This window comes from Solanum pennellii, chromosome 1, assembly GCF_001406875.1.
Source record: "Solanum pennellii chromosome 1, SPENNV200".
NCBI lineage: Eukaryota > Viridiplantae > Streptophyta > Magnoliopsida > Solanales > Solanaceae > Solanum > Solanum pennellii.
In genome coordinates, this window is record NC_028637.1 from 108,441,306 (window position 1) to 108,459,137 (window position 17,832).

General features: G+C 32.1%; 3 protein-coding genes across 5 annotated transcripts; 2 read left to right on the top strand and 1 right to left on the bottom strand.

Moving 5' to 3' along the window:
• Positions 1-2,917: 2,917 nt before the first annotated feature.
• On the top strand, positions 2,918-6,927 carry LOC107024334 (thaumatin-like protein 1b). Its single transcript, XM_015225329.2, has 3 exons — positions 2,918-3,131; positions 3,211-3,898; positions 6,348-6,927. Exons 1-3 carry the CDS (start codon positions 3,074-3,076, stop codon positions 6,430-6,432), a joined length of 831 nt encoding a protein of 276 aa, XP_015080815.1. The 5' UTR covers positions 2,918-3,073; the 3' UTR covers positions 6,433-6,927.
• A 5,610-nt stretch (positions 6,928-12,537) lies between these two features.
• LOC107031843 (thaumatin-like protein 1) lies at positions 12,538-14,581 on the top strand. Its single transcript, XM_015233705.2, has 3 exons — positions 12,538-12,960; positions 13,054-13,723; positions 14,024-14,581. Exons 1-3 carry the CDS (start codon positions 12,888-12,890, stop codon positions 14,364-14,366), a joined length of 1,086 nt encoding a protein of 361 aa, XP_015089191.1. The 5' UTR covers positions 12,538-12,887; the 3' UTR covers positions 14,367-14,581.
• Positions 14,582-14,851: 270 nt separating this feature from the next.
• On the bottom strand, positions 14,852-17,541 carry LOC107014699 (endo-1,4-beta-xylanase 5). 3 transcript variants are annotated; one of them, XM_015214741.2, is made up of 8 exons: positions 17,297-17,541; positions 17,184-17,218; positions 16,960-17,107; positions 16,662-16,834; positions 16,476-16,526; positions 16,239-16,385; positions 15,440-16,078; positions 14,852-15,296 (listed from the first exon to the last, which is right to left on the bottom strand). In XM_015214741.2, exons 1-8 carry the CDS (start codon positions 17,367-17,369, stop codon positions 14,961-14,963), a joined length of 1,602 nt encoding a protein of 533 aa, XP_015070227.1. In that variant the 5' UTR covers positions 17,370-17,541; the 3' UTR covers positions 14,852-14,960. The 3 variants fall into 3 exon arrangements, with proteins under 3 accessions (XP_015070227.1, XP_015070219.1, XP_015070235.1); XM_015214733.2 differs by having other exon boundaries at positions 16,476-16,577; positions 17,297-17,535; XM_015214749.2 differs by having other exon boundaries at positions 16,476-16,577; positions 16,960-17,097; positions 17,297-17,384.
• Positions 17,542-17,832: the final 291 nt, after the last annotated feature.

Below are 17,832 nucleotides of genomic sequence, written 5' to 3' on the forward strand. Positions count from 1 at the left end.
TCATTTGTACGTAGAAGCCAAACTCATAGTATATTATGTTTCCTTAACTATGTTGTTAGTAGTTTTGACATCACAACCTATCATCCACCCTTATAATTTTTCCGACATAGGCATTAAGAGAACATTATAACTAGCAGTTGTATACAAAGGTAATCTAGCATTCAAGCATTGAATTCACATGAATTCAACAACTTTTATCTGTATGTATTGGAAAACATCAAATTCAAAATCTGCCAGTAGTTATATAAGTTTGGTCTCAGGATTAACCAATAGTTATTGCCGCTAGCTAGCCATTGAATCATGAAGTGAAACATTATGTTTCTTTAATCCTAACTCAAAATTGTATATTTGTATTTTGTGTCTTAATATATACTACGATTGTTAGATACATTTTGTATCTTGAAAAAGCTTGTGAAGATCTAAGTTGACAGACAAATATGATAACCTAAGTTGACCTTTAATAAGGAGAGACAAAATCAGTTATGCCAATCTATGTGGGCTCATTTTTCAATTAATGGATTAGACAACTTATGATTGAGTACAAGAAAATAGGTATTTATGCACGCTAGGGCCAATGTATATGATGATCAACAGTTGTTTCAAAATTATGCCTTTTAAGCATTCGTTAGTAAGCACAATGATACATAACAAAAGGTCCATTAATACACTTCTAGAGACTTAGATTTGGCACAAAAGTGCATTACAATGCCGTTAATTAGTGTTTTGAAATGATTATATCCTTGTAATGGGGGTCAATCTTTATCCTTATTTGTTGAATTACCAAACTGCATGGGCCTCTCATGAATAATGCACTTTTTTAGTATGACAAACAACTAATGAACAATAGCCAAATGAACTACATTAATGATTGAAAAAGTACATTATATCTATAAAAGTAGGAGTAGGTAATACTACGTATTATATTTGGCTATATGTACTTACTTGTTAATCATTAAAACATTTTATAAAACAAGCATTTTAAAAATTTGTAAATGAATTCTAATGTCTATAGGTTGCAGGGTGAATCTGAGAGTTTAGCTATCTCATAGAGGGTCACTAGCAGAGTTATGCTACTGAGTTTCACATATCTAATACTATGATCACGCTATGAGTTATGATACACCTGTATAATTCAGGAAGACTTCTGCTAGCCCAAGATCTTTAAGTAAGATCGGAAGATGAAACTAGATGAGAGAGAATATTTTGGATAAAACAACTTTGCTATAGAAGAAGACTATTTGATTTGAGTTGTTCTTAAGTTGCTCACAAATGACTATGGTCATCCCTATTTATGCTTGTGTAGAGATGCTTTTAAAAGTTATTCTAGATAGATCTACAAGAAAAATCTAGCTTCTAACTATCTAACCAGAATCTAGATTATTCTATACTTTACTATAAATATCTAATTATCTAGAACATTTAGATTCTTTTTTAATATAAATATCAAAAATATTTACTCTACCGAAATTTACAAAATTCCACTAAATATCTAAGATATTTGTTATAGCTCCAAAAAATCTATTTTAATTTTTCACATAATATATATGAACCACTAGATATAATTTTGCATTGCTCCTGTGGGAAGTAGCTAGACTTAAGCCTCTTAGAGAAGCTAGGGGCTCATGAGCTGGATTAAGCCCCAAAGGGACTTTCCCTTTTGATGGGCTATAGGGCCTAGGCCCATTTAATACTCGAGACATTTTGGGCTGATCGTAGAAGGGGAGACAGGAGAAATATAAGGTCATTTTTTTTTTGAAAATTATATTAAATAGTAAACTATTCATTCAAATTAAATGTTATAGCTTTAGTTTTATTTATTTGTAATTTATAGTAAACATTTCATGTTTTTGAGCATTCCATTTCTATATCAAAATATACAAATGCAAGACCTATTTCTATACCAAAATATACAAATGCAAGACCTATTTATAAACCAAAATATACAAATGCAGGACCCATTTGCATATCGAAATATACAAATGTAAAATCCATTTGTATACCGAAATATACAATGCAAGAGCCATTTGTATATCAAAATATACAAATAGACTCAAATACGTATTTTTTATATATGTATACCTAAATATATAGATTAATAGTGATAACAAATGTAAAGTTTGTTATGGAGCACAATTATACTTACTATTAACATATAAATATGATTTTTATGTTTGCTAAATTTAAAATTTATTTTTTCTCAAAGCAAAACAATGACGGACTCAAAAATCCAATATAAAAAGATGAGTAAATATTAGGTTAATCAAAGTTAAGCTCTTCTTTTAAATGTAATTGGAAAATAATCATTTTTAAATAAACACAATATCTAAGATAAAAAATGTGCTAAAGTTTGAATTTCCTACAGCGATGAAGTTCTAAAAATTTAAACAGGAAGAACTCAAGAATTTTATATGGAGTATGAAATAGACGTTAATAATGATAAAGTAATGAATATGTATCACAAGTAAAATAATAACGTATTGAATGTAATTTTAAATATACATCGACCTTACTCATTTTAAACAAGTGTCATCATGAGTGAAATGATAATAATTCGACTCAAAACTTTCGAATCATGCAGAATGCCGAATTATATCTTGTAAGCCTTTATAACTTGCTGGATGAAATTATATACTTCATTGTAGTGACTAAACTAAAACTTTCATTAATATGCCCAAAATTTTATACATACAAATGAAAAGTAATTTTTGTTCTATATACTTCATGTAGTTTTCTATATACATAATATAAAAAATGAAAATTACCAATCTAATAATAATAAAAAATCAGCTTTTTATGTATAAAATATTTTTTTAAAGAAAAATATTACATTAAAAACAAAAAGCACTACTATCCAAAAAGTAGATCTGTTAAAATTTCTTCTCTTCACAGTCACTTTACTTTGATTTGCCCCCTCTCTCTCTATTTTATTTGGCGCTGTTTCTTATCTTAATCAACTTTTTTCCTTTTGTTTTATTCTTCTGGACCTCAATAACCCAATTAAAATGAAAAAGAAAAAGTTAACAACTTTGAAACCTGAAAATCAATCACTCACTTTAACCACTATTCATCATCAATGGATCGTCTTCTTATCTTTCTCTCCCTTCTTCTCATCACTTTCTCTCTCTTCTCAGGTAATCAATCACTTAATTTCTCTTCAAATCTTCATTTTTAAAACTTGATTTTAAAAGTTTAATTTTGTTTTACTTACAGAGGTGCAGTCAACAACTTTCAAGATAGTAAATAGGTGCCGCCACACAGTATGGCCAGGAATACTAACCGGAGCTGACAGAGCACCTGTTAATCCAACCGGGTTCGTTCTTAAAAGTGGCAAATCCAAGACTCTGAAAATGCCCAGAGCTTGGTCGGGTCGGGTTTGGGGTCGGACCCTCTGCTCCAACGAACCCTCCACTGGTAAATTCACCTGCATCACCGGAGACTGCGGGTCCGGGAAAGTGGAATGCGCCGGAGCGGGTGCAATACCGCCGGCGAGTTTAGCGGAGTTTACTCTAAACGGAGATCAGGGCTTGGATTTCTATGACGTCAGCCTTGTGGATGGGTACAACCTTCCGATGCTCATAGTTGCTAAAGGAGGTACAGGGGGATGCAGTGCGACGGGATGTTTAGTTGATTTGAACGGCGCGTGTCCGAGAGATTTGAGGGTTGCGAGTGGGGGTGAAAGTGTTGGATGTAAGAGCGCGTGTTTGGCGTTTAATGATCCGATTTATTGTTGTAGTGAAGCGTATAATACGCCTGACACGTGTCACCCTTCGAGCTACTCGCTCTTTTTCAAGCACGCGTGCCCACGCTCTTATAGTTATGCTTATGATGATAAAACTAGTACCTTCACTTGTGCCTCTGCTGATTACTTGATCATATTTTGCCCTCCTCCTTATACCAGGTGAATTACATTTACACCCTTCCTATTTACTGATTTTTGCTTTTTTTTCTTAGTTATTTGAAGAGTTTTACTGTTATTATGTATGTGATCTAATTATATCTAGTGGCGAATATAGGATCTTTAGAATGAGACATCTCAAATAGGTAAATTGGTTTGGAAAGACGGGGAAAAACATCTATCATTTAAGTTTTTGAGTAGCTAAAGTTAAAATAGAATAGGTCAATCACATCCTGGGGTTTAAGAATAAGAAGCTTTAAAGAGGAAATGGCAAGCAGGAAGGAGAGTGGTAACGTCGTATTATTTATCTGAAGCAGTAGCAGGCCAGGCACTGGTCTTTCTATCTTCTGGCTGTTACCAGAAGGAAAAAATCCCTAGTCCTATAGGTAATTAGCTCAACATTAAACCAAGTCCACTATTTAGTTTTCCTGTAGCATTGATTCCAGTTTAGTATATCAATTTTAGAAAATATATACACAAAACACCAAGTTTTAGTGATCACACATTCATGTGTCCCACATTTTACTTATAAATTCGCCCTTAGTAGTAATGTCAAGGAGTCATGGCATATTTAAGTATGTGCCAACTAATATGTTCAGTCAAACATTGTCATATAAAATGAGACTGAGGAAATAATAGTCAAATTATGATGAAAAGCCTAAGAATGCACTAAATCCGCCTCAATGTGGTGTTTAAATGAGTAACGAGTTCCATTTGTAGACCTGAATAAAATGGAACAGGTGTAGATAATTTATGTAGTTGACTTCAACTAATTTAGATTGAGGCATAGTGAAATTGATTGACATGATCTGGATAATGGACATTCAGATGAAATTTCTATTGACAAGTACTGATCAGTATTTATGGGGATGGAGTGGGCTCTATATTCATAATAAAGAAGCATTTGATATGGGAATGTGGGAATAAGAGATGGAAAGTAGTTCTGAGCATAATATAAACTTGGTTTGTTTTGACATACCAGTAGGAAAATTTGAATGTTTAACCTTCTCATTTTACCCGTAACGAGAATCCTTTATAGCCACATAAATGTATGACATATTAAGACCACAAGATTTAAACGATTTCCTTTTTTATCTCTGCATAAATTGATACAGTGGGAGTGTTGAATAAAGAACTGCCAACATCTCCTCCAAAATTGGAGGCTATGCATTTATGTAGTATACACTTGATATAAGCGGTTGGAGGAGTGGAAGCAAAAGTAGAGGAGTATTACTGGGCGTTTGGCCATGTATCATCATGAAATTTTAGAAAAGCAGTTTCAAATTTCAATTTAAAACAAGTTTTATCTCTTCAACTTGCACCTACATGCTACGAGTTTGCAGGGGTTGCCTACTTCATCTCCCAGCTTCCCACCATTGAAGCAGTCACTGGTCTCATTTTCTTTTAATAACCTCTTCTATGGTTTGATAAAACCGTTTGTCATTGTCCTGATGCGAGCTCTATAATATTTTACCTTGCTTGTAGTTGACTGCCAACCAGTCCTCTCTAACAACTAGGTCAGTGATGGAGATATGTGTGGTTTAACACTCTTCCTCTAGGTGTTAGGAGGTGTAGTTTACTTATGATGCAATGTTTACATCGACACTTACATATATTATTTTTAAATAAGATGCCCTTGCGGAAAAAAGAAAAGGATTTCCTTGGTATTTGTGGAAACGTTCAAACTGGCAACTCCTGTGTGTTTTTAGTTGTCTGTATAACTAACTGTTCTCCACTTAAGTAAGAATAAAGTTTTGTAGCGTAGTAAAAAGTACTAAAAGTCTGTTTCATCCAACTCTTGCTATTCTAACTATGATTATTTTGTTGAGAAGTTCATCTTAACCTGACTTCTTCTGCCCTCTGAAGTGAATGTCTTACTCATGTATTTTGTTCAATTATAAGAAAAAACTTACTTCCACCGTCTCAGAATGAATGGCCGAGTATCAGTGTGAGAATCATGACACTACCTTCCATTTTGATATTGAACATCAGTTCCCAAATCTAATGTTTTAGAAAGTACACTCTCTACCCTCACAAGATAGGGTAAGACTATGCGCACACCACCCTCCTTTGACCCTACTAGTGAGATCACACTGGGTATGTTGTTGTTTTAGCAACTACAGAAAAGACAACACAAGTTCACATGTATAGAAGTATTTAGAGACATATTTGGAAAGAATAGTCAAAGCTATACCTATGAAAAAAGCTATTTCTACTTCATTGTTATAAGATATGTGTGAGAATCATGACATTCAAATGGAACTTATGGGAACTCTACTTAGTTGCTTGATAATTCTGAGGAAAATGGAAAAGTTATTTGCTGATTTTATGTCTGCTCTGACAAACCAATATGATAAAATCACAATCTTTGTTGTTTTGCTATTTAAAAATAGATTAGAAAACTAACTATTAAACTCACATTTTAATGCTGTTTGAATAAAAAACTATGCAGCCAGAAAGTGTTAGGAGCAAGGAAGGATTCAGCTGAATTGCCACTGGTTAACAAAACCATGATGTACATAGGAAGGCGTCACTGAAGCGCGGTTAGACATCCATCCGTCCATATTTACTGCACATTATGGTGTCAACCATGCCTATAACTGCACTTGCTTGTACTCAGAGAACATTGTGACTGACCTTGCTGGGAACCTTTCAGGCTAATTTACAAAAGAAGTTAAAGCTTTGGACTGTTAAGAAACCCAATGCCGACTATATCTCATTTAAAATCACGTGTGCAGATCTCGTCCATAACAAATGACAATAATTGTTTATAGGAGCGTGTAGTTTCTTATAAGATTGATATTTGTTCATTTTCAGTCTACATTTTGCTCTCCGTCGCTTTTGGTGCTTGGAAGGGTCCATAGTGTAGAGTCGTCTTTTCTTGAGATAGTGATGATGTGGTGGAGAATTCAAAATATTTTGAAACTTGTTGAAGGTACATATAAGGATATTTGAGCTAACTGCCTAGAATAGAAATTGTACTTTGGTGTATGATTTGTTTAAAATAGTATTTACCATCATTGGGCACTCAAGGCCGGAGCAGATCTTATGTGCATGTAATGAGAAAAAGCATTTTCACCATAAATATAATGGGGAATAAGTCCAGCTTCATGACCAAATGCAACAATTGGTGTACCTCTTTGAAGAGGAATTCAAATTGATTACCCACTTCCCATGATACAAACAAATGTAAATATTTACTCTGAGGTGTCTTTTTGGGGCCATCTGGTTAATATTAATATTGGAAACATATCGATAATCAATTCAAAAGTATGAACAAGTTTATAATTAGGTCACAAACTGATTTAGGCCTCCCTTTCTGTATAGTGATGGCTGGTTTACTGGCCAAGTAAAAGAACTGATTGAATTAGGTAGCTCAGAGTATCTTTCAAAACCATATAAAGAGACTGTCTACATATTACATTCTTGGAGAAATAAGATAGGAATATTTCAACTTTGGTTTGCAGTAGTCCAATAAAGGTGTTATTATTTTAGTAGAGAAGTAGAACAAGTGAAATGAGAAAAAGGAGGAAAAGAGGTAAAGCTTTGTCTGCCAAAGTGTTGATCAAACATATCTTACTTTTGTACCAGCCCTTCTGCTTTGCTTTTTCCTCTTCTAAATTCACAATATCCACATTAGTACTATATTTTTAGGATATATTGTGAAATTATTTTTTCTCATAAAGTGTTATTTGAAAAAAAGTTTGATTGGATAAGAAATTTAAATAAAAATGGAGATTTTCAAGTTATGTAATCTTACACTAAATATATGTGTATTATTGTATCGAAATAATCTTTCATATTGTAGTCTCAAACATGTTATGCAGGATATTAAAATATAAAAAGTGACATTTTTCAGAAATAAACTAAAATAAAGAAAACAGTACACATAAAATTAAAATACATGATAATCCAACAAGTAGTTGAAATAAGAATTACAAACAGATATCTAATAAATATTTAAGTAAAAAGTGATTTTTAATCTCTATATATCATAAAATTTTCTATATGGTAATAAGAAGTTTCAAACTTAGCTACCCCATTACAAATTTGCATTAAGTTTTGATCAAACACATTATGTTGTAATTGACCCGTATGTTTTCTTTTATCAGTTCAAATGAACCAAACATATACACTAAGAATATCGTTACTAAATAATTTTATCATTCTTTTATTATGATAAACAGGTGTCTTCAAAAGATCTTTCAATCTAATAGATTTGAGTTCAATTATGTGAGAGAGTTTCACTCTTAATTATACACGATTCTTTTTATTTATTTAAATTATGACTATTTATATATAATAAAAATACCTCGTTTAGTGGCTGAGGATGTGCTTTCACTAGTTTTGCATGAGCAAAATGCGGACTTAATTATCTTTGTTCCTTACTTTGACCTCTACCCTCTTTATAATTATTTTAAAGAAAATGATCAAGGACGATTTTTTTTTCTTAAAAGGTTAAATCTTGTCTAAAAGTGAAGAGAAAAACCAGGTTGCTTTTGAAGAAAAACACCTCATAAAAGCATAGAAAAAACAGCAAGTTGCTCTACTAAAAAGTCATTCAGTTAATCAAAGTTTTTTTACTTTCGTCCTTCTAAAGTGAAATTTGACATAATTTGCTATATCTACATATTGGGTCTTTATAATCTGGCATTGTGGGGGCTAGTTCATGTTCATCAACTGAACGTTGGAGCCTAAAACATTACATTTCTCTAATTTGAATCGAAAGATAATTTTTACTCATTCATCTTTGAAAGCTGATCCCATTCAATATCATCAATGAGATTACCCTTAAAAATCCTCTTTAAAACATATCTTTTTATTTAGTTATGATGATAAAATGCTTACGAGCCAGTTACATAAATAGATAAAATTTAACAACTATTTATCTTATTACTACTTAAATGACCCATTAAATGGTCATGGACTCCTGGACTTCATTAAACTCTCTTTGAGGTCATGAATTAACTATATGTATTTTGTATACATCCAAAGTATTGAGAAGTGTCATATAAGTATTTAATAGAAGAACAGTCCCATAATGAAAATTTTGGACGTAAGTAATTAATTGCATTTGGCCAACGAATAGTCAAAGTTTTGCAGCATATGATATTGGAGAATCATCAAAAGACGAGACACTTTGAGTCATGGAATCCAAGGCCACTTACTCACACTTTATTGGATTAAGCCTACCCCAGACCTACAAAATTAAAGACATAAATACAATAAAATTAGCTCATAAAATCATAATTCACTTACCTGATTCATGTTTGAATAGCTTATAAACCTTTCTATTGGATACCCTTAATTCAATTCATCTTAAAAATTTATAATACATATATAACATGAATTGAAATGAGCAATATTTTGTTAAAATATTTTATAGTTGATGTATTATATATAGTCATACTATAAAAAAAATTTATTTCATTAGACACCTGTAAATAAAAATAAGTTTAAGATAAAAAATTAGAAAGGATTAAATAATAACTCAAAATTTTAACTTAGCGTTAGTTGACAGTTATGATTTTTAATTTTGAGTGTGCACAAGTAGACATTTAAATTTGTAAAAATTTGAACACATAGACATAATATATGTGGCATCCAACATATATTATGTCATATAGGATTCATTTGTCTACTTGTTTGATTTTATACAAATTTAAATATCTACTTATGCACATTTAAAATTGATTAACATAATTATCCAACCAAATTATGGATCAGATCATGTTTATGTATTAATTATGTAACTTTGTATATATGAATGCTATATCCATTTAATCCTTTATATATGCCATGATGTTAATCCACCTTATTAAAAACCAAATAAAGATTCATACCTTCTTAGAATTCACTTTAAAATTAATTAAATCTATTTTTAAGTTATTTTTAATTTTTGAAAATATTTAACGAAATTTAAATAACTTTAAATAAATACAAATAACACAAATAAATAGTTAAAAATAAAAAATAGATACTGCTTTTCATTTTTTAAATTAAAAGTTACTAAAGTTTGACTTAGAAACAAAAACTTTAAGAAAAGTCATGTACGAATGGGTTAAGTATCGAGTTAACTAATGCGACATTAGTAATTAAGAAAAATTATTCTTTAGGTGAATTTTTTATTTGTTATATAAATTTTGGAACAGCAACTAAATGCTTGATTAAAAAATGAGAAAAGGGTTAAAATTATTCCTCAACTTTATTTTATTGATTGATTTTATATCTATTGTTAAAAGCAAGTTATATTTATTCGTATAGTTAATAAATTTAACAAATATATTCCTCCTTGAATCAGAAGTTACAAATCAATTAAAATTACCTAATTTTATTTCAATGACCCAATTTTAACCCTATCCGACTCACTTAATAAATATTTTACCCAAAGAAACTTTTTTTCCACCATCAAAACCATCACCCTCTCCGAAATCTCCTTTCACCACCACGGCCGAGTCCCAATAAACTTACAATTTTGATTATGTTAACTTTTGTAATTTTATTGAATTTCCCAAAAGTTAACATAACCGAGGACTTCATTACATTCACCACCACCGCCGAGTCCCAGCAAATGCCATTCCTAAGGACTTCAATCTTGCTTTACTTACCCCTGACTTGGAGTTTGTGACAAAAGGGACCAAAGAGGAGCAGCTAAACTTGTCCTGTGTTTTTGTGTCTCAGCGCAAATTTTTTATATCCAACAATGTTTAGTGTTGTATGCAATGGCTTTGAAAGATTTAAATTCTTCTTGTCTGAGCAGTTAAAAGTGGAAAAACAAGGAAGAAAAAAAGCTCCAAAGGTTGTTGGAGCATCAAGTGCAAAGCGCGAATTTGGGCTTTATGGAAAAAAAAAAGTCAAGTGAAAAAATAAAATGTATGAATGTAATGCAAGAAAATTTACTTGCTTTTGTTGGAAATCCAATAAAATTACAATTTTGATTGGATTTGGTCTTAGGATGCAAATTATTGACTTTGGATAGGGATTCTGACTTGGATAAGGTAGAGTAGTGAGAGAAGTGGTACTTTCGGCGGTGGTGTTGAAGGAGATCTCGAACAGAACGGTAGCTTTGTTGATGATGGTGAACGAAGTTGATTTGGATAAAAAATGAATTATTTTATTAAGCGGATTAGATTGAATTAAAATTGAGTAAGCTAAATAAAATTGAATAGTTTTAATTGATTTGAATTTTTTCATTCAAAAAAAAATATATTTATTAAATTTATTAACGACAAAAATAAATAAAATAAAATTAATCAATAAAACAAAGTTAATAATTTTAATTCTTTTCTATTAAAAAATTAGAATATATGAAGTGTGGTTATATAACGTAAATCGACACTAATTCCAATTATTTTCATCTTTCGTTAGTCATTTTTAAAATAAATTTAATTTTTTAATATAAATTCTATTTTTGTAATCAGTTTAACGTATTGAAATATTTAAATAGTATTTTTGTGTATTTTTAAATTTATTTTTTTAAAAAAGAAATAATAAATATCAATTAATATAAATATTATAAAAAAATTATACATCAATTATTATTTTTTATTCAAAAGAGACGACCAATTTATAAAATCTAAAATAGACGAGTGAAAGCAATTTGAAGAAATAACTAATGGAATACCAACGTGGAATATTAAATAATTACACCTAACACATCCATTTTATGTTGGTTTTTCTTCTTAAATTTACGAAAACATACGTATTTAACTTTCGATTAATCATAAATTTTAAAGATAAAATTTAAAAATTTAAATTGAAAAATTTTGCTTTTTGAAATATGAAGCTGTATTTTAAAATGCATTTTACTTGAAAAGATTTGAAATTTTATGTGTAGAACTCTCATAAACTAAAACTTAAAAACATTTTAAAATATGAGCTAATTTCATAATCAAACATTTACATTTTACTCAAAGCTAACTATAGTTAAAAATAATTTACAATTAAATAATAGCTTATTCGAGGTTTTTGGATATATTTTTTAGGTTGAGAAAAGGAAGCTAAATTCCTTTTATGAGATACAAAACTCAAAACATGTGCTCTCATATCTTTAAGCCATAAAGCTTACGCTATCTGTATCTCTTTTTATTCTAAACAATATTAAGAAATAATTTTTTCAGCATTTACTCCATACTAATTAAAGCAAATTAAGCACATCCAAAACAAAAAGAGGTTGATGTAAAATTTGACCTCTTGTTGGAACTTTCAAGATATAAATTTTATTAACAATTCACATGAATTTTACGTCACTTGTACTATTTTTCATTAACATAAATATAAACATTAAATAACTCTATTTACCATCATTATAATTTTCAACTATTAGATTATCTTTTTACTAATAAATCCATACTTTGATAAACTAGGCAAAGTTCATAAATTAATCTTTTATATAGAAATAAGAGTTAACAATGTTTATGTTATTTCTCGAAATTTATTTTCTTTCTCTATTTCTACCGTTAGAAACTCTCTCTTAGAGAATTGATGATTAAAGTAAGCCCAAATCCATATATTTCGCCGGGTGATAAACATCTGGTCCCAACGTTGCTGTTAACTATACCATACAACTATTACTAGCATTTATTAAATCCACCTTATCACATATTGCATTAAAAAATAGTTTACAATATTATTATTGTCCCACAAAAGCATTATTACAAAATGAATTTTCTATCTTACAACTGACATTGCTAATTCTTGCATCACCCATTTCTTTTTCCTTTTCCTTACAAAAAAATTCATTTTTGTTATTTTCTAAGCATTGAAAAAACCCTACATAGCCAAAACCTGATTCCCATTTCTCATTTTTTTTCTTCTAATTTTACATTACCTTATCACTATCCCCTGCAACAGAAGCAGAATCAGCAAGAAAAAGCCCTACATTAACCCCACTCCATTGTCTTCTTCCTCCTATCTATCACTCTGTTTTTATTTTTGTTGTTGTTGAACATTACTAGTATTCAACAGCTAAAGGAAATTAGCAAATACCCATATGGATTTTTCATATTCTTCCCCTTCACATTTCATTCTTAGTTTCTGTTTTGCTCTCCTCATTTTATCCAGAGGTGAAAAACAAAACTCATTCTTATGTCATATGAATAGCATTTTCTGTTATTAAGACTATAATATATACAAATGCGATTGTTTTTTCTTTTCAGGTGTTTTAGGGGCTACATTTACATTTGTGAACAAATGTGAGTACACAGTATGGCCAGGGATTCTAGCAAATGCAGGTAGTCCAACTCTGCAAAGTACTGGATTTGAGCTTCCTCAAGAGTCTTCACGTGTATTCACTGCACCCACTGGTTGGTCCGGTAGGTTTTGGGGACGAACCAGTTGTACGTTTGAGGGATCCGGGTCGGGTTCTTGCGGAACAGGGGATTGCGGCTCCGGTGAGGTAGAATGTAACGGTGCCGGAGCTGCTCCGCCTGCTACTCTAGCGGAGTTTACGTTGGGTACTGGTGGGCAGGATTTCTATGACGTGAGTTTGGTGGACGGGTACAATTTACCTATGGTGGTAGAAGCGTCGGGCGGGTCGGGTATGTGTGCGACAACGGGTTGCGTAACGGATCTGAATCAAATCTGCCCGTCGGAGCTGAGGAGTGGCGGTGGAGAGGCATGTAGAAGCGCGTGTGAGGCGTTTAACAAGCCGGAGTATTGCTGCAGCGGCGCGTACAATACACCGTCCACTTGTAAACCGTCAATGTACTCACAGATGTTCAAATCTGCTTGTCCAAGATCATACAGCTACGCTTATGATGATCCTACCAGTACTTTCACTTGCAGTGGTGCAGATTATACCATCACATTTTGCCCCTCCACCCCAAGGTAAATATTCCTTTCGTTTCAATTTAAGTGACATCCAACTTGAAGTATAAAAGACGATTATTTCGAACCAATGTCCAAATTTAGCTAAATTAAGGTCTCTTAAGTATATAATAGAAGTTAAAGTTGAGATATTCAGTAGATATATTTCATTTTTGATACTCCATTAGTGCATAACACATGCAATGTTTTTGGTCACGGGGTATCTGACAACAGGTTGCAGTGAGTGAGTGAATGATTGTATTTGTATGGGTTGTAGTTAATTACTACTACAATGATTTTGACATTTAGCTAATATTGCAGTCAAAAATCTACAAAAGATACAACACCCAATGGTGATGGGTCATATGGTGCTACTGGTACAGGAGTTGTGGACCCTGCAACAGGAGGAATCGAGTCAAGTTCGGGTCAAATGGGAACCGGATCAGGCACCGGGTTTGAGTTCGGTGCAGGAACAGGATATGGGTCAGGGTCAGAATACAGGTCAGGAACCGAAACACAGCCTGGATCCGGTTCACAAGCTATGCTAGCAGATGGATCCTATTTAGCTGGACTGGCTATGGGAGAATCAAGTAGGGCATTTTCTCCATTGAATTTAGCAGGCAGTGCTTTGGCTACAACTTTGGTTTCATTAATTTTCTTGTAGTTGTAATGGGGAGTGGTGATTTTTTTTTCTTGCCTTTTGTCTAGTAAAGCTGATAGATTCCTCCAGATTGTAAGCCACCACTTTCTATAAATTAAGCTTCTTTTTTAGCTATGAATCTTTCTTTTTCTCTTCTTGTTGTAATTGGCCATATTTTTCCTTTTTTTTTCTCTTTAAAATGTGTATATATATTGTAATGCAATATTCTTTATCCCCTAGCCCCTTTTCATTATTCCATGATTTTGTTGGTGAGATTTGCAATTATTAAGTTGCATAATGTACCTTGATATTGAGGTTGGTGAGTTTAACTTTACCTTTGATTTGGGGCTCTAGAAATTATTAAATATGTTGAAAAATTGAGTATTATAATGTGAAATGTAGAAGATTGAGAAAATTGGCTGGGCCAGCACTGGACGATAAAACTGACTTTGCGGAAATCACAAGCATGGCTTTTGTTACTTTTGTCTGCCTAAATTTGTATCCTCTAGTACTTAAAGAATACCCGTATATTAACAGTATTAAATTCTCGAGAAACATCTAATACATCTATTGAAATAGTTAAAGCGCGTGCAAACATTACTCATCTGAGTAACATCATTACAAATGAATATTCAAGTGCCTGGTGTCATCTCCTCTGTATAATGAGAATGTTGAATTAGTTGTTCTGTTTCCAAAATTGACATTAATTTTGTACTCGCCTAAAAAACCAGAAAAGCTAAATGAACCATGTTCATCAGTTTCACCGTGCACCACACCAGTTTGCCATTCTTTCAGCAAATTATCAACTATGTCCCCAGCAGGTAGGTTATGAAAATCGTTATCTGTTAAACACATTTGGTAACATCCATTAGAATGTAATCCTGTCCAAAGCATGATTCCATTTACACCTGGATGTGAAAATCCCTCTCTCAGAACCATCTCTAGATATCTAGCCTGTCATCAAATTCATAAAAAACTATTACCATCAAATCTTTAATAATAATTTGTTTGTCTGGTTTTAATTTGACAAGTAGTTTAAGAAAGTAAAAAAGATATTTGAATCGATTTTACTGTTATAGTAGGTAAAGTGCCCTGACCTGAGTTTCTTTATCAAGATTCTTGCTGATATCAACTTCTGTAAGCCATATAGGAAGTTTAAGTGTAGCCAATTTGTCTAACACTGCTCTGATGAGTGGAGGATTTGGTACTGTAAAATGTCCTTCTAGGCCAATTCCATCCATGAATATTCCACCTTGTTTTAAATCTCTCAACTTGGAAATGTATGCATCAACTGTTGAATTCATGTCATAGCAAGTTTCTACAACATTATAGTCATTCATAAACAATTTGGCTAAGGGGTCTAACTGTTGTGCTGTTTGAAAAAACTCAAGACTTGTGTTGATGCCAAGTCTTCGTTCATAGAAATCATAATGAAGCATCTCGTTATCGACATCCCAATGAATGAATTCATTCTTGTATTTGTTCATCAAACTCTGTATCCTGGAGGTTACAGCTGATTTAAGGTCTGGACCAGTCAGGTTTTGAACCCATGAAGGAATGTATCTCGGATCCTCCCAAAATATGTTGTGGCCTCTGGTAATGATTTGGTTCTTTCGGACAAATTCCAGCATCTGATCAGGTATTGTATAGTTCACTACTCCTTGTTGATTTTCTGTTGAATACCACTTCAGTTCATCTTCAAAAACTGCGGCATTGAATCTCTCTTTAAACCATGTCTGTAACAAGTACGTTAGTAGTAAACAACACTTTTTAAGTACTGGAACTAGTTTTGTAAATAAGCAGTAAAGTGTTTAGCTAGAAGTGTTGAAACGAGCAAAAAAGTGCTTGTAATAAACAAACAGCGCGTTAACTCTTATTTGATCAGCATTTTATTACCTGATATGCTGGATTTCCAAGAATTGTCTTTGTGATAGCAGAACCAAATGGAAAATCTCTAGATAGTTGCTCTATTATGATTGAAGCTCCAGGCACTCTTTCTCCTTGCACGTCTGAAATGTGTATAATCGCGGTGCATTTTCTTCCCTAGAAGTTGAATTTGGCAGAACTAGTCAGTAAATGCAGTGTTACCATAAAACTGAAGATGCTAAAAGCCATAGAGTTTCAGGAGTTTACTTTATCGATAGCGTCTTGTTGGTTTTTCTTCCATTGTTGATAAGTAAATGGCTGCAACGAAACACCAGAAATCGAGATATTTAACTTTTCTCCATCTGATCTCTGCACCAAAATTTATTATAATTACTCAAACAATTGCAGAAAAATTAACTCAATACCTGAAGCTATCGTCTTAATAAGACATACCTGGAGATAAAGTAGACCATACGAGGAAGGCAAATCAAGCACAAATCCACCCTTTAAAAATGACCAGCAACCAGGCCTAGCAATCACATTTCCTACACACTTAACTGTTCCATCATCTGTTTTCAAGCTCGCCTTCATCACTGCTGAATCTGCATCAAGTATCCTGATCCAACCTAACAACAAACACGACGATTGATCAACACTACTAGTACTACATTTCAAGTTTGTAACGCCACGTATCAGAGTTGTAACGAAAAATATATGCCTCAGTGATGAATTTCAGCTGCAACAACTTAACTGGAAAAGCTGTAGATGGTATCACCAGAGAGATTGTTGAGAACAAAGTTATACGAATTAGTTTCGGATCGAATGACTTTATTTTCATTTGTCCTATAATCCTTCATTATCCCACCATTGTAAAGTGCGTCTTCTGGCACTGATTTACACTAAAAAAATTGAAATTAAGTAACTTAAAACGCGATAATAATCGTTCATAAAACAGGATAAAAGGAAAATTTTTACCTCAGTATATGCAGAATGATCATAAATTGGTTCCTCTGCATCATAAAAAAGTAGTTACAAACATATAAAAATAACTAAACATAATTAAAAAGAACATATTTTGATGGTCATACCATAAGAAGCAAAGGAGGGAAGTATGCTGAGAAAGAGTCCAATGATGAGTAAAAACAAGTATTGGCACTTCATTTTTCTCTCAACAGACCAAAATAATAGTAGAGAAATTTGAAAAAGCCTTGGTACTAAATTCAATAAATAAAATGCCTCAAAGTGTTAACAGAAAATTAAATTTCATGCAACACAGGATACATATGAGATATCCAACAATATGTCTATATTCTAAGTATCTCCGTGACCAATCACATGACTGAATACTATTTATCTTATTAACTTTGGAATGTTTTTGGAAAATGATCCTTGGAATATTAGAATTTTTTTTTACACTATTTCTAAAATTTATAGTACAAAAGTTGCCTAACATTTGTTTTCATAAAATATGAAGTAAAGAAAATGACAAGAAGCCTGTAGTTTATGATGCCAGAATGCAGTAGTAATCACATTATTTGAGTGGAAAGCTAATTTCGAAATATTGAATTATTTGTGATGCCTTCAGTTTGATGTACTACCTCTCTTTTAATTTAAGTATTGACGG